We start from the raw sequence: 16,585 nt of genomic DNA on the forward strand, positions 1-16,585 counted from the left end.
GAACATTCCCAGACTGAGTTTGCGCTGAATTAGCAACAGGGGGTACCACCCAACCACTCATCTCTAACCCTGGGCTTCAGGTCAAGAACAAGCTTACCTTTGAGTGCAGACATTTTACTAAAATACAATAGGTTTTCATTGAATTATGCTTGTAGGTCAATACAGTGGAAAATCTCCACACAACACTGCTTACATCCAATCAAATCAAAAGTATTTGTATCAGAATCAATGTCATGTTCTTCACTGTGTGATACTGTAAATAGAGGAATCTGACTGTTCTGTCTGGGTTAACAAGCATCTACTAAATCAGCCTTTTCAACTATGCTTTCCCAGACTCACATTATTCCTGTGATAAAAAGCAATTCAATTGAGATTTCCCTGGCACTATGTCTGCTTGAGTGACTAAATGCAATGATTGCATATATAAAATGTATATAAATTCCTGTATTAAACAGCCTTATGCAACACCGAAAGCATGGTCTGAGTCTGACCATCACGCTGACTCAACTACAGGTAACATCAGTTACATGCTCAAGCCCAGACGTCTGAGAATGATGTGTGTGTGTGTCTCTGTGTGTGTCTCTGTGTGTATGGATAGTTACTCACAGTCCTTGAGGCTGGTACCGAAGTCACTTGGGGACAGAAGGTGTGATATGGAGAATCCCAAACTTGGCTCATCCTATTCAACCTCAGTCTTCCGGCACACTCAGTCCAGTTCACACACAGGACCGACTCTCGCTCACATACACACACACTTAGTCTGGCTAAAACGCACGCACACACACACACTTAGTCCAGCTAAAACACACACTCACACATGCTAAAGCTAGTTCAAACCACGCTCCATGGACAGAGCAGTAAGCAGTGGGAAACTCCTCCGAACACAACTCCACTCAAGAATTTTGAAATGAAAGAGGATAAAGACTGCACTTCCCAAGAACAACGCTTTTCTCTCTCCTCCTCCCCTCTCTCTCCCTCTCATGTGAAGCCCTTCCCAGAGGTTCTCCTCTGAAGTGCTCCACCTTTGTCATGAGCCTGCTAATTAGCCCCCCTTACACGCACGCACACACTGAGGCCTGATGTTGGTATGCAGCCCCCCTCTCCTTGGCAGCTGCCTAATCCCAGTGGTCAGACAGAGAACATAGGGCTCTATAGGGAGTCACTGTACAGCCCGTCTCTACTTCTCACAGCCACACATGGTCTGAGTCACACCCTGAACGTACCAGGGCCGTTGGCAGCAGGGATCCTAATGAACAGAACAGTCCCACATCTCTGACTGGGTCTTTGTGTCCATCAAATGTGCTCTGGCTTCTTATAGTAAAATGTGCCATTAGACCAACCAATATTAATAACCCCCATCTAAATCCATAAGCCCCCAACCCACAGCCAAACACCAACTGACCCGCATCCTCAGAGGAATCGTGTGTATGTGTGTGAGTGGGCAGGCAGGATGGAGCCATGCTTCAGACTCTTGTACATCCAGGGCCTGAGCTCCATTCAGACAGTGTATTCAGATTGCTCAGCAACTACATCAGTCTCTTACAGATTCACGAAGTCACTATCACAGAGTGGATTCTCAGTCCCCAAGACCATTTTCAGGTTGTGTGTGCATGTGTGTGTATTTGTGTTGCCTGGCCTTGTAAAGCTCATTGGATCTTGAGGGTGGATGTATGTGTCTTCAAGTGTGTATGTTCTGTTCACATGAGTGCGTGTGTCTGGCCCTAAGGTCTATATGGGGTGAATGTGTGAGCATGTCATCATTGAGAAGCCTGTTTCATTGTCAGAGACCCTGGGACTAGAGTAGAGTTTAGCACAAGTAATCAGCCCCCCTCACACACACACACACGACTGCATTCCACAGCCAGAGAGAACTGCTAGAAGACAACCATTGACACACCATTCTGAAAACTTCTGCAGTGAATGACACAAGTACTCTCTTCACAAGGTAAAGCACCTTGAGCACTTGAAAAAGTACTCTCTAGGCAATCCATTACTTTTACCAGCCATTTCTGTCTACAAATCAACATTTGTTTGGATTTAAGGATTTAAGCAATATGGCCACCCATTCAACACAGACTGACCAGGTGAATCCAGGTGAAAGCTATGATTCCTTATTGATGTCACTTGTTAAATCCACTTCAAATCAGTGCAGATGAAGGGGAGGAGACAGATTAAATAAGTATTTTTAAGCTTAGAGACAATTGAGACATGGACTGTGTATGTGTGCCATTCAGAGGGTGAAAATATTTAAGTGCCTTTGAATGGGGTATGGTAATAGGTGCCGGGCGCATGGTTTGCGGCTGTCAAGAACTGCAACGCTGCTGGGTTTTTCATGCTCAAGTTTCCAGTGTGTATCAAGAACGGTCCACCACCCAAAGGACATTCAGCCAACTTGACAACTGTGGGAAGCATTGGAGTCAACAATGGCCAGCATCCCTGTGGAACGCTTTCATGCCCCAACAAATTGAGGCTGTTCTGTAGGCAAAAAGGGGTGCTACTCATTATTAGTTAGGTGTTCCTAATGTTTTGTACACTGTATATTGTGAACACACACCTGGACTCATTGTCATCATATTAAAGTTGTTTTTATTGAAAGTATTCACACTGCAGTAGATACAAAACATAACCCAACGCTGGAGGCTCGTCACTGGGAGAGGGGCATCCAATGGGTCCCTTTCCTCTCATCGCCAATATGGTTCATGTTCTCATGTTCTGTTGTCCTCGTGACCAGGTTCTCACACACACTTGACTCGCACTCCATCACATACGTCCCTCTCAGCCCCAGAAACCATCAGTCTCCAGACTAGATTTGATGTTACTCTGATTCTCTCTCCTCTCTGCAGTGACCAGGTTAGATTCTCCCTTTATCAGTCGTCTCCTCTGAGCTGCTTTCTGCTGCTTACTAAGCTGTCTCCGCACCTTCGCACGAACCACCTCCTACAACAACAATACATACATTAGTGGAAGGATTGCGTGTGAGTGACCGTGTCAGTGTATGCATGTTTAATCATGTAAGAGAGTGTGTGTGTACTGACCGGTGGTATAGTAGAGCAGCTCCCTACACTGCCGGCGGTAGCCTCACTGTCCGTCCTCCTCCTGCTGTGTTCAACCACATGAAGCAGGCTGTCTGAGTCTCTGTGGAGGAGAGATCACTGGACTTTAAAATGATCACCAAGCAAAGGAAACATGTCAGATGTGGCTCTAGTGGTGTAGAATGACTCATTGACATACAGTTGATGTCGGAAGTTTACATACACCTTAGCCAAATACATTTAAACTCAGTTTCACAATTCCTGACATTTAATCCTAGTAAAAATTCCGTCTTAGGTCAGTTAGGGTCACCACTATATTTGAAGAATGTGAAATGTCAGAATAGTAGTAGAGAATTATTTATTTCAGCTTTTATTTCTTTCATCACATTCCCAGTGGGTCAGAAGTTTACATACACTCAATTAGTATTTGGTAGCATTGCCTTTAAATTGTTTTACTTGGGTCAAACGTTTTGGATAGCCAATAAGTTGGGTGAATTTTGGCCAATTCCTCCTAATAGAGCTGGTGTAACCGAGTCAGGTTTGTAGGCCTCCTTGCTCGTGCACGCTTTTTCAGGTTTGCCCACAAATTTTCTATAGGATTGAGGTCATGGCTTTGTGATGGCCACTCCAATACCTTGACTTTGTTGTTCTTAAGCCATTTTGCCACAACTTTGGAAGTATGCTTGGGGTCATTGTCCATTTAGAAGACCCATTTGCGACCAAGCTTTAATTTCCTGACTGATGTCTTGAGATGTTGCTTCAATATATCCACATAATTTTCTTTCCTCACGATGCCATCTATTTTGTGAAGTGCACCAGTCCCTCCTGCAGCAAAGCACCTCCACAACATGGTGCTGCCACCCCGTGCTTCACGGTTGGGATGGCGGTGTTCTGCTTGCAAGCCTCCCCCGTTTTCCTTTAAACATAACGATGGTCATTATGGCCAAACAGTTCTATTTTTGTTTCATCAGACCAGAGGAAAAGTACAATCTTTGTCCCCATGTGCAGTTGCAAACCGCAGTCTGGCTTTTTTTATGGCGGTTACAGGTGATGTCGATATAGGACTTGTTTTATTGTGGATATAGATACTTTTGTACCGGTTTCCTCCAGCATCTTCACAAGGTCCTTTGCTCTGGGATTGATTTGCACTTTTCGCACAAAAGTACGTTCATCTCTAGCAGACAGAACGTGTCTCCTTCCTGAGCGGTATGACGGCTGCGTGATCCCATGGTGTTTATACTTGCGTACTATTGTTTGTACAGATGAACGTGGTACCTTCAGGCATCTCGAAATTTCTCCCAAGGATGAACCAGACTTGTGGTCTGCAATTTTTTTCTGAGGTCTTGGCTGATTTCTTTTGATTTCCCCATGATGTCAAGCAAAGAGGCACTGAGTTTGAAGGTAGGCCTTGAAATACATCCACAGGTACACCTCCAATTGACTCAAATTATGTCAATTAGCCTATCAGAAGCTTCTAAAGCCATGACATCATTTTGTGGAATTTTCCAAGCTGTTTAAAGGCAGTCGACTTAGTGTATGTAAACTTCTGACCCACAGGAATGATAAGTGAAGTAATGTGTGTAAACAATTGTCAGAAAAATGACTTGTGTCATGCAAAGTAGATGTCCTAACCGACTTGTCAAAACTATAGTTTGTTAACAAGAAATTTGTGGAGTGGTTGAAAAACGAGTGTTAATGACTCCAACCTAAGTGTATGTAAACTTCAGACTTCAACTGTACATTAATACTCTACAGGAGATTTAAAGAGACGCGGAGGTGTGTGTGTGTGTGTGTGAAGAGACGCGGAGGTGTGTGTGTGTGTGTGTGAAGAGACGCGGAGGTGTGTGTGTGTGTGTGTGAAGAGACGCGGGGGTGTGTGTGTGTGTGTGTGTGTGTGAAGAGACGCGGGGGTGTGTGTGTGTGTGTGTGAAGAGACGCGGAGGTGTGTGTGTGTGTGAAGAGACGCACGCGGAGGTGTGTGTGTGTGTGTGTGTGAAGAGACGCACGCGGAGGTGTGTGTGTGTGTGTGTGAAGAGACGCACGCGGAGGTGTGTGTGTGTGTGAAGAGACGCGGGGGTGTGTGTGTGTGTGTGTGAAGAGACGCGGAGGTGTGTGTGTGTGTGAAGAGACGCACGCGGAGGTGTGTGTGTGTGTGTGAAGAGACGCACGCGGAGGTGTGTGTGTGTGTGAAGAGACGCACGCGGAGGTGTGTGTGTGTGTGTGAAGAGACGCACGCGGAGGTGTGTGTGTGTGTGTGAAGAGACGCACGCGGAGGTGTGTGTGTGTGTGAAGAGACGCACGCGGAGGTGTGTGTGTGTGTGTGAAGAGACGCGGAGGTGTGTGTGTGTGTGTGAAGAGACGCGGAGGTGTGTGTGTGTGTGTGTGTGAAGAGACGCGGAGGTGTGTGTGTGTGAAGAGACGCGGAGGTGTGTGTGTGTGTGAAGAGACGCGGAGGTGTGTGTGTGTGAAGAGACGCGGAGGTGTGTGTGTGTGAAGAGACGCGGAGGTGTGTGTGTGTGTGAAGAGACGCGGAGGTGTGTGTGTGTGTGTGTGAAGAGACGCGGAGGGGTGTGTGTGTGTGTGTGAAGAGACGCGGAGGGGTGTGTGTGTGTGTGTGAAGAGACGCGGAGGGGTGTGTGTGTGTGTGTGAAGAGACGCGGAGGGGTGTGTGTGTGTGTGTGAAGAGACGCGGAGGGGTGTGTGTGTGTGTGAAGAGACGCGGAGGGGTGTGTGTGTGTGTGTGTGTGAAGAGACGCGGAGGGGTGTGTGTGTGTGTGTGTGAAGAGACGCGGAGGGGTGTGTGTGTGTGTGAAGAGACGCGGAGGGGTGTGTGTGTGTGTGAAGAGACGCGGAGGGGTGTGTGTGTGTGTGAAGAGACGCGGAGGGGTGTGTGTGTGAGTGAAGAGACGCGGAGGGGTGTGTGTGTGTGTGTGAGTGAAGAGACGCGGAGGGGTGTGTGTGTGAGTGAAGAGACGCGGAGGGGTGTGTGTGTGAGTGAAGAGACGCGGAGGGGTGTGTGTGTGAGTGAAGAGACGCGGAGGGGTGTGTGTGTGAGTGAAGAGACGCGGAGGGGTGTGTGTGTGTGTGAAGAGACGCGGAGGGGTGTGTGTGTGAGTGAAGAGACGCGGAGGGGTGTGTGTGTGTGTGAAGAGACGCAGAGGGGTGTGTGTGTGAAGAGACGCAGAGGGGTGTGTGTGTGTGTGTGAAGAGACGCGGAGCGGGGTGTGTGTGTGTGTGTGAAGAGACGCAGAGGGGTGTGTGTGTGAAGAGACGCAGAGGGGTGTGTGTGTGTGTGTGAAGAGACGCGGAGCGGGGTGTGTGTGTGTGTGAAGAGACGCGGAGGGGTGTGTGTGTGTGTGAAGAGACGCAGAGGGGTGTGTGTGTGAAGAGACGCAGAGGGGTGTGTGTGTGAAGAGACGCAGAGGGGTGTGTGTGTGTGTGTGAAGAGACGCGGAGCGGGGTGTGTGTGTGTGTGTGAAGAGACGCGGAGGGGTGTGTGTGAAGAGACGCGGAGGGGTGTGTGTGTGTGTGTGTGAAGAGACGCGGAGGTGTGTGTGTGAAGAGACGCGGAGGTGTGTGATGTATGTGTGTGTGTGATGTGTGAGTGTGTGTGTGATCATTTAACATTTACATTTAAGTCATTTAGCAGACGCTCTTATCCAGAGCGACTTACAAATTGATGTGTGAGTGTGTGTGTGTGATGTGTGTGAGATGCGTGTGCTTGTGTACCTGAAAGGTTTGAACTCTCTGTTGGAGGAGGAGAGGTCGACCAGCTCAGGACACACATCCTCTTCCTCCTTTTCTCTCTCTTCATCAAGACCACCCATCACAACAGCCTCTGGATCAGTCTCTCTCTGTTCTCCTCTCCCTGGGTCTCGCTCTCCATCCTCGTCTCCTGTCTCAGTGTGTGTCTCTGTGTCACTGACTTTGAGCCCCTCCAGTTCCAATATAGCATGCCTATACTCTTCCATGTCCATTGTCTTCTCCATATCCTCCTCTCCTTCGTCCTCCTCCTCTCCCTCATCCTCCTCCTCTCCCTCATCCTCCTCCTCTCCCTCATCCTCCTCCTCTCCCTCATCCTCCTCCTCCTCCTCTGGTCCTTTAGGATCAAGCAATGCTGCGTCTCTCTCAAAGTCTTTGGTGAAGCCGCTAGCTGAGATCTCAACGTCCAGAGAAACGGAACGTCTAGAGGACAAACACAGGGTGAGTCACATTCACACACTACCTACCTCCCCTTATGACAAATGCCCCACTGGTTGAGCTAATAGTAAACATGCTGGCTTACCTGATGTCTTTGAAGGTTGGGTACAGCTCACTCTCATAATTGTATCTTTTGGCAAAGAAATCTCGTATACATTTGACATCCCGGTCAAAATACCTGTAGACAAGACAGGAAAGTTTCTCTATGTATTTGAGTGTGTGTGGTATGCTTTTCTACATGTGCAGTTCTCATCAGTGTCAGGGTATGAGTGTGACTCACCACTCTGCATTGAAGTGTGTGGTAGACACCATCTGAGGGAAGTCGATCATGGTCACATGATCATGGTCATCCAGCATCAGGTTAAACTCATTGAAGTCGCCGTGGATCAGGCCATGATTGGCCAGCTTCACTATCAGCTCCATGACATCACTGTACATGGAGGACGGGTCTTCCAGCTCACGCACCTGACAGCTGTCAATCATTCAGACCACAAACAGAACAGCCAATCAGAGGGCTAGAATCACACACGTGAGATGAAAGCGAGACAGAAAGATTGAGAGAAAGACAAAGGTGTGTCAAGAGAAAGAGAGAGAAGTAGGTAGGTAAAGAGAAACAGAGATGGGAGAGAACCAGGAAGGGTATTTTACTAACAGTGGGTATCCATTGATGAGCTCCATAACCACAGCGTGTCTGTTATAGTCAATGGGCTTAGGGACAGGAAACCCTCGTTCGTACAGGGCCTGAGAGGAGAGACATAAAGCTGTCAGACACACAATGTCACCAGCATAGATATAAAGCAGTTGAATAACTTATCATCTTTGGTCACCAGGACTTCACCGTACACCCTTCTTTTCAGAAGAAGCAAGCCGCTGAACAGTGTCGGTACAAAGTACCTTCATGTAGGCGTACTCCTTCATGGCTGAGAGGCGTGAGAGGTAAAGCCAGGACATGTTCTTCCTGTGTTTGTGGTAGTCTCTCTTGTTCTTCAGGTTCCTGAAGGAGGTCCTCCCCAGCCTGTGAAGCTTCAGCGCGTACTGCTCCCCCTCTGGACTGGCCACGATGTATATATCTACAGGATGAACACCACACAATATACAAACCACTTACCTCTAGAGAAGACACCAGATTCAACTCAGACTCAAATCCAACAACATTACCTTGCAGCCTGAGTTATGTTTCACTATATTGGATCACTCCAATATATTGGTCACTCCGCAGCGGAGGGATACATCTGAGGTGAGGATTTACAGATTTACTCCCGTATACACCCTTCCCCTATATATAGACCTCATGGCTGCCACACACGTTCTCTTTGATTTTCTCGGCAGACGTCTGTATGGTTTGAGGTACAAACTTTCTGAAGTTCACTTGGTAAGTATAATATCTTGCGTGGAAGTATACTCACTGGCTGTTTGCAGCCTGGATCAGCTGGCCACATGGCCAGCCCCTACACTTGAGTGCGCCACTCGCTGCGAGCGGTTGATCTGGATCTTCCACACGGGGGGGTGTTGTACTTGTGTTTCGTTAGCATCACACTACAACTTGGCAACTGCCCGAGACCAGGGAACTCTGTGGCATCCGAGACCGGCTCAGCGGTCAAGCCCACAGACTGGACGGCACCAATGGTCCATGTTAGGACTGCAGGAGGGTGTAATGAACACCATGCAGAGTGCAGGTGACCAGCTACAACCGCTGCATACCAGTTGCGCTGGCGGTTGTTCTGCTCTTGGTGCACTGGTATTGAGGTTGTGCCCGAGTCATGCGGGGTGCAGAGGTCCTCCAATACCTGCAGTCTCACTTGGATGAGGGCTTGGCAGCCTCTACACTGAGAAGGTATTTGGCTGCTATATCTGCCTGCCATGTGGGGTGAATGGACAGGCCAGTGGGGCACCATCCCTTGGTCTCCAGGTTTATGAAGGGGGTTCGTCGCCTGCGTCCAGCTAGGACCCACTCAATGACGAGCTGGGATCTGGATGTGGTCTTGGCAGCTTTGGCAAAGCCGCCTTTCGAACCGTTGGAGTCTGCCTCTCTATGAAGGTGGCTTTCGTGGTAGCAATTACCTATATGAAGAGGATGGGTGAGCTCTATGAAGAGGATGGGTGAGCTCTATGAAGAGGATGGGTGAGCTCTATGAAGAGGATGGGTGAGCTCTATGAAGAGGATGGGTGAGCTCTATGAAGAGGATGGGTGAGCTCTATGAAGAGGATGGGTGAGCTCTATGAAGAGGATGGGTGAGCTCTATGAAGAGGATGGGTGAGCTCTATGAAGAGGATGGGTGAGCTCTATGAAGAGGATGGGTGAGCTCTATGAAGAGGATGGGTGAGCTCTATGAAGAGGATGGGTGAGCTCTATGAAGAGGGGGGTGAGCTCTATGAAGAGGGGGGTGAGCTCTATGAAGAGGGGGGTGAGCTCTATGAAGAGGGGGGTGAGCTCTATGAAGAGGATGGGTGAGCTCTATGAAGAGGATGGGTGAGCTCTATGAAGAGGGGGGTGAGCTCTATGAAGAGGGGGGTGAGCTCTATGAAGAGGGGGGTGAGCTCTATGAAGAGGATGGGTGAGCTCTATGAAGAGGATGGCTGAGCTCTATGAAGAGGATGGCTGAGCTCTATGAAGAGGGGGGTGAGCTCTATGAAGAGGATGGGTGAGCTCTATGAAGAGGATGGGTGAGCTCTATGAAGAGGATGGGTGAGCTCTATGAAGAGGATGGGTGAGCTCTATGAAGAGGGGGGTGAGCTCCATGCTCTTTCGGTAAGTTCTGAGTGCTACCGGATGGACCCCGAGGGAGGAGTATATCTCGCCGCCACATCCCTTCATTCCTCCTGAAGGTTCTGTCAGACCATCATGTGAACATCCCTTTATTCTGTCTACTTACGACCCCCCCGGCAGTGGCGGAAGCATTTGGCGAGTTCTCAGAGACCGTGTGGAGAGGACACGGTCTCTGAGAACAACAGACCAGCTCTTTGTCTGCTATGGTGAGTGTCCTGGGGGCTGGGCTATCAAAGCAGAGGCTCTCTCACTGGATCATGGACACGATAAAGACAGCATACCGCCTGGCTGGCAGGCCAGTGCTGGGATCTGTGGTGGCACATTCAATACGAGGTGTTGGTGCGTCCTGGGCTCTACTGAGAGTGCCCCTCGCTGATATCTGTGCTGCGGCCAGCTGGGCTTCCTCTTGCACCGTTGTTAGGTACTATCGGGTAAATGTGGCATCTCCCAATGCAGTTGGTTCAGCGTCCTTGGCGTCGCCTCCCCTTCTGGGGACTGTGCCGGGACCCCCCTTCCACATTGACGGACCCTGCGTCTCGGTCCCGCACTGGGAGACTTCACCGCTGGCTGGCCAGGTCCCTCTAGCACCGACTAAATCTGGTACGTGTATACCAATATTTTGTGAGTGATCCAATATAGTGAAACATAACGAAGGATACGTATGTAACCACAGATCCATATAGCTCACATAACCGTGGTTACATATGTAACCTTCGTTGTGTGTTTGTGTGTGAGGTATGTTACCTGTGTTAGAGAGACAGAGTGGATGGTTAGTACTTACCCAAGTGTGTGTGTGTTTTTGGTCAGTTCTTACCTGACTCTTTCCCAACTCCCATCTGGTTCCCAACAGAGAGGAGTATTTCTCTAGAGCAGAACGTCTTCAAAGCCAGATAGTCATAGCCCCCATAGTTCAGACGGTAGCCATGTACCACTGGAAACACACACACACACACACACACACACACAATTCATGTGGGGCCTGTAGATTCCTCCATAATGCATATACTGTGGTGACAGACTCAGGTTGAGGAATGGAAATATGTGGCAAACTTATTTCGGGGTGAACTACCCCTACCTGTTTAAACGAAGCATTATAAGTGTTCTTACTCTTAGTGCGCTCGTAGGCCACTATTTTGTGCTTGACGAGCTCTCTAAGGATCTTGTTGCAGCCTCCGTGACGCAGGCTGGCGATGGAGGATATGAGGCTGACTGGAACTACCTCATGGTTTTTCATCCCCATCTCAACCTGCAGGTAGCAACAGTCAGTTACAAACCAATATGACCAACACTTTAAGTAACGATTGATGGCCAGAGAACTGCTTGAGTGGGGCACGATGTACCATATACAGTGCACACTATTACTGGCCACCAAGGCCCGAGGGCGTTATTAAAATATAAAAACGCTAACAGGACATCTACTTACCGCTGTGAGGACACGGAAGTCATCCCTGGACAGATACCTCAAAATTACAACATTTAATTTGCCCATATTACCACTGTAATTTGTTCTAACCCCTTGAATATTGTGTTAATTTGCTGAGATACTACGCATTCTGTTGTAAACGCATGTGCAACCCGGAAGTAAAGTATAGAGGACGTTACGTTCGTCTAATAATACGTCACGTCCTACTAGTGGTTAAAGTTTTTAATTTATATATTGTACACAAACGACATAAAAACAAAGCAAAAACAAAGAACAGCTTTAATATAATTTCATATGCATATATTGCCATTCATGTTCGAATAAATGCAGTTACTCACCTGTAAATAAGTTGTGAGAATGTGTTGTATTGTTTATATATCTCAGACAGGACAATCTGTTGGCGCTATAGACGTCATCCTGAATGGGTCTAAAATCGACTGTCGTCTATGTTCAGATATTTTATTTGCATATCTATTCATTGATATCTGTAGTACATTAGGAGACACGCACGTTTGCAACACGGTTGTTGATTGTTGACAGAGACAGCCGTCAAGAGAGTCTATAGAGCCTGCCAAGAGAGAAGCTTGCTAACAACCTGCCCAGGTTGATTTACAATACAGTTACCGCCGGTATTTATAAATGTACAGTAGAGTACCCTATGAAGTCTATCAGGCATTCAACAAAGGTAAACAGGATTAGTAGAATAGCCATGTGGTTCTCAATCTCAGTACTGTTAGTATCACATAATTAAATGAAGAATCTCTATAACCACAGGATTTTACAGAGTAATACATGTATTTACTATAACGGTCGCTAGTTAACCAGGCCTGTTGGCGTTCATTCTCAAAGTTTGTCTACAACCCAAACTTCCTAGAATTTTTAACAGGTAAACACTGTGTCTTTATGCCACAGTATTCGTTGCTATCTACCGCCATCTAGTGCTCAAAGTTAGTAAGTGTCGCTAATCATCACGGGCACAAATCAAGTCTGTCTGTGGCACAAAGCACCACTGTTGGCTTTTTCAGTCTCTGCATAAATATGCATAAATATCAATATATCGTGGTCCTGGAAACCCAGGGTGTGCACTGCAGGCTTTGAATCTCACAGCAGTCTAGCTAGCACAGGCTATATGAGTGAAGTTAGGGCAGTGGTGCTCAGTATACGTTTGATCGGCCCTAACTTCGGACTTAAAAGGTCGTTTTTCTATTTATTATGATCTCTCCATGGTGAATACATACAGTGAAACACTCCATGTTGAATTCAGAACACTGGGCTGTGAAAGAGTTTTCACTGGGCATTTACACACATTCCATTCTAAAATCACTTATTTGTGTGTGTGTGTGTGTGTGTGTGTGTGTGTGTGTGTGTGTGTGTGTGTGTGTGTGTGTGTGTGTGTGTGTGTGTGTGTGTGTGTGTGTGTGTGAGGGTGTTAAACAGAGATTTACAGGCGGTGTTCTGTTGCCATGGCCGCGTGATTCTGAGCATTCCATGGGCAGGTAGGATCTAAACAGAGGCAGTCGTGTTTGTGTATGTGTATGTTTCTGAGTGAGTGTGTGAGAGAGAGAGAGTGAGAGAGAGAGAGAGAGAGAGAGAGAGTGAGAGAGAGAGAGAGAGAGAGAGAGAGTGAGAGAGAGAGAGAGAAAGTGTGAGAGAGGTAGAATCTAAACAGAGCTTGTGTGTGTGTTTACCTTACTGCCCTACAGGCACATTTCTGTTCTCAGTTCTATACACACACACACACACACACACACACACACACACACACACACACACACACACACACACACACACACACACACACACACACACACACACACACACACTGAGCACTCATCCCCAGGCTGTGTTGACTTAGTGGAATTCCTCTGCTGGTTTATTTAACATTCTGTGGTTCAGCAAGTGGCTGTCCAAAAGAAGCCAGGCATGCACTGACTGTGTGTCTCTCTGTGTGTGTGTGTGTGTGTGTGTGTGTGTGTGTGTGTGTGTGTGTGTGTGTGTGTGTGTGTGTGTGTGTGTGTGTGTGTGTGTGTGAGAGAACTTTTAATTCCAGTTTGAGTCAGGCCATGCCTTTAGGTAGTCTACAGTACTTAGTTTGCCTTGTTTATGTAACATCTACCTGATGTGGTGTTGACTAAGTGTGTGTGTGTGTCTGTGAGAGTGTGCACTACATTGTATCATACATGCTTGTCTGTGTTTATGAGTGCTCAGCACATGTCTCTGCCTTAGAGTGTCGCTGACGTGTGCTGGCTGTGTGATGTATGTGATGGTAAGCAACTTGTGTGTGTGTGTGTGTGTGTGTGTGTGTGTGTGTGTGTGTGTGTGTGTGTGTGTGTGTGTGTGTGTGTGTGTGTGTGTGTGTGCGTTTGTGTGTGATGGATAGCTTCCACAGGTAGCTTATAGAGCTTAAAAAACGGAATGAACTGATATTCTCCTCCAGCTGCAGTACCTTATTTGTATCCTAGATGGCGCTGCGACACACTGTACAACATTACCAGGGGACTTGAGTCTTTGTTTTGGCTCATTGTCATCTCTCAGATGCTATTTAGCATTTAGACAATGTGGGCTGGTTTTCATCAATCTGGTGTTCAGAGAGGGGAGCAATAGACATGAAGGGCTGCTTGATTAGAGGGATAGCTCTAATTCATCTAACAGAGAGACATCCTGGAGCATCAGGAGGCCAACATTATAGAATAGGCTACTCATAGAAATATATAGTTGATAAAAAACAAGGTCCCTTCAGCACTATAAACTACATATCTGTCTGTAACATTCTGAACGCTTCACCATATGAAACACCCCTCGGTAGATTCTCATTTAGGAACCATGTCCGAGGCTATTTGTCTAAACAAGGAATTATTAGGAAGTCCCTCCCTCCTTCCTTCCCTCTGGACCCGGGCCAAGGCAGGCACATGACAGCACTCTGAGAGTTGATCTTCTAGATCTCATATTCTGATTTTGATTGGAAAGTCCTGTTATACTGTAATTTAATTCAACATGTTCAGGAGGAATCTCCACCATCTTGATGTTCACTACAAATCTCCCCAAATTTATATTTTATGTGGTTGATTATGCGTGTGTGGTTGGTTGGTGTGGTGTGAGTAGATAATCAGGTTTGTGTGTGTGTTTGGTCCTCAGGGTCTTATGGTCTGATAAAGCTAACTGAATGACAGATCGCTGGTCCTGTTATTAGTATTAGCTTATACACTGACTATACCAAACATTAGGAACACCTTCCTAATATTGAATCGGTGGCCATATTGCTTCTATCCTCCAAACAAATATTGATTTGTAGACAGAAATGGCTGGTAAAAGTAATAGATTGCCTAGAGAGTACTTTTCCAAGTGCTCAAGGTGCTTTACCTTGTGAAGAGAGTACTTGTGTCATTCACTGCAGAAGTCTTCAGAATGGTGTGTCAATGGTTGTCTTCTAGCAGTTCTCTCTGGCTGTGGAATGCAGTTGTGTGTGTGTGTGTGCGTGTGTGTGTGTGTGTGTGTGTGTGTGTGTGTGTGTGTGTGTGTGTGTGTGTGTGTGTGTGTGTGTGTGTGTGTGTGCTTGTTTGTGTGTGTGTGTGTGCTTGTTTGTGTGTTAGGGGGGCTGGTAACTTGTGTTAATCCTTCTTTAACCTGTCTCCTCTTCATATACACTTATTGAAGTGGATTTAACAAATGACATCAATAAGGGATCATAGCGTTCACCTGGATTCACCTGTTCAGTCTATGTCATGGAAAGAGCATGTGTTCTTAATATTTTGTACACTGTGTATTATGAAGGCCTACTAGTTCAGAGTCTGATGTGCTATGTCTGACCAACTCTCTCGCTATCTCTCTCAGATCAATCTTCTTGACCCTAACCAGTCAAGCTTCCAGACGGGTCACTCAACTGAGACTGCTCTTCTTTGTGTCACAGGGGGCTCACCGTACTGCCAGAGCTGACTCCCTCCTCTGTTCTCATCCTCCTAGATCTATCTACTGCCTTCAACACCATGAACCATCAGATCCTCCTCTCCACCCTCTCAGTGCTGGGCGTTTCAGGCTCTGCACACTCTTGGATTGTACCCTACCTGGCAGGCCACTCCTACCAGGTGACGTGGAGAGGATCTCTGTCTGCACCACGTACCCTCACTACTGGTGTTCCCCAGGGCTCGGTTCTAGACCCTCTTCTCTTCTCTCTATACACCAAGTCACTCGGCTCTGTCAAATCCTCACATGGTCTCTACTATCATTAATATGTGGATGAAACTCAACTACTTTCCTCCTTCCTCCCTTCTGACACCCAGGTGGCGACACATATCTCTGTGTGCCTGTCAGATATCTCAGCTTGGATGTCGGCCCACCACCTCAACCTCGACAAGACGGCGCTGCTCTTCCACCTGGGGAAGGCCTGCCCGCTCAAAGACCTCTCCATCACAGTTGACAAATCCACGGTGTCCCCCTCCCAAAGTGTAAAGAACCTTGGTGTGAGCCGCGTGACCCTGGACAACACCTTATCGTTCTCTGCCAACATCAAAGCAGTGACTTGCTCCTGCAGGTTCATGCTCTACAACATCCATAGAGTACGACCCTACCTCACACAGGAGGCTGCGCAGGTCCTAATGCAGGGACTTGTCCTCTCCTGTCTGGACTACTGCAACTCGCTGTTGGCTGGGCTCCCCACGTGTGCCATCAAACCCCTGCAAATTGTCCAGAACGCTGCAACCCGCCTGGTTTTCAACATTCACAAATTCTCCCATGTCACCCCACTCCTCCGCACATGCCACAAACTCACATCCACTACAAGACCATGGTACTTGCCTATGGAGCAGCAAGAAGAACTGCCCCCCCCCCCCATGTAGTTCTGTCTTTGAGCTGTTATTGTCTATTAATGTGCTGTATGATGTCATGTTTTGTGTGGACCCCAGGAAGAGTAGCTGCTGCTTTTGCAACAGCTAATGAGGATCCTAATAAAATAACAAAATACGTTCAAGCTATGCTCAAACACTGTACCCCAACCGGAGCACTCCGTCCTGCCACCTCTGGTCTTTTGGCCCTCCCACCCCTACAGGAGGGCAGCTCCCACGCATCCCAGTCCAAGCTTTTTTGATTTGATTTATTAGCATCCCCATTAGTCGACGCCAATGACGACAGCTAGTCTTACTGGGGTCCAACATATAACGAAAAATACAT

General features: G+C 47.5%; 2 protein-coding genes across 2 annotated transcripts; one reads left to right on the forward strand and one right to left on the reverse strand.

The window, feature by feature from the left end:
• Window positions 1–2,569: 2,569 nt before the first annotated feature.
• riok2 (RIO kinase 2 (yeast)) lies at window positions 2,570–11,594 on the reverse strand. Its single transcript, XM_055887176.1, has 10 exons — window positions 11,423–11,594; window positions 11,107–11,245; window positions 10,814–10,930; window positions 8,127–8,302; window positions 7,885–7,973; window positions 7,513–7,704; window positions 7,318–7,410; window positions 6,762–7,217; window positions 3,036–3,135; window positions 2,570–2,937 (listed from the first exon to the last, which is right to left on the reverse strand). The coding sequence occupies exons 1-10, from the start codon at window positions 11,486–11,488 to the stop codon at window positions 2,776–2,778; spliced, it is 1,590 nt and encodes a 529-aa protein (XP_055743151.1). The 5' UTR covers window positions 11,489–11,594; the 3' UTR covers window positions 2,570–2,775.
• A 3,431-nt stretch (window positions 11,595–15,025) lies between these two features.
• LOC129826442 (uncharacterized) lies at window positions 15,026–16,385 on the forward strand. Its single transcript, XM_055887177.1, has 2 exons — window positions 15,026–15,504; window positions 15,700–16,385. The coding sequence occupies exons 1-2, from the start codon at window positions 15,406–15,408 to the stop codon at window positions 16,252–16,254; spliced, it is 654 nt and encodes a 217-aa protein (XP_055743152.1). The 5' UTR covers window positions 15,026–15,405; the 3' UTR covers window positions 16,255–16,385.
• The last annotated feature ends 200 nt before the right edge of the window (window positions 16,386–16,585 follow it).

This window comes from Salvelinus fontinalis, chromosome 28, assembly GCF_029448725.1.
Source record: "Salvelinus fontinalis isolate EN_2023a chromosome 28, ASM2944872v1, whole genome shotgun sequence".
In the NCBI taxonomy this organism is placed as follows: Eukaryota; Metazoa; Chordata; class Actinopteri; order Salmoniformes; family Salmonidae; genus Salvelinus; species Salvelinus fontinalis.

Excerpts from the sequence above, each read along its gene's own strand:
- LOC129826442 (XM_055887177.1), top strand. The coding sequence starts at position 15,406 with ATGAACCATCAGATCCTCCTCTCCACCCTCTCAGTGCTGGGCGTTTCA. Across the intron at positions 15,505-15,699 it reads TGGCAGGCCACTCCTACCAG|GTGGCGACACATATCTCTGT; the intron begins GTGACGTGGAGA and ends TCTGACACCCAG.
- riok2 (XM_055887176.1), bottom strand. The coding sequence starts at position 11,488 with ATGGGCAAATTAAATGTTGTAATTTTGAGGTATCTGTCCAGGGATGAC. Across the intron at positions 10,931-11,106 it reads GGCCTACGAGCGCACTAAGA|TGGTACATGGCTACCGTCTG; the intron begins GTAAGAACACTT and ends GTGTGTTTCCAG. Across the intron at positions 7,218-7,317 it reads CCAACCTTCAAAGACATCAG|ACGTTCCGTTTCTCTGGACG; the intron begins GTAAGCCAGCAT and ends TTTGTCCTCTAG.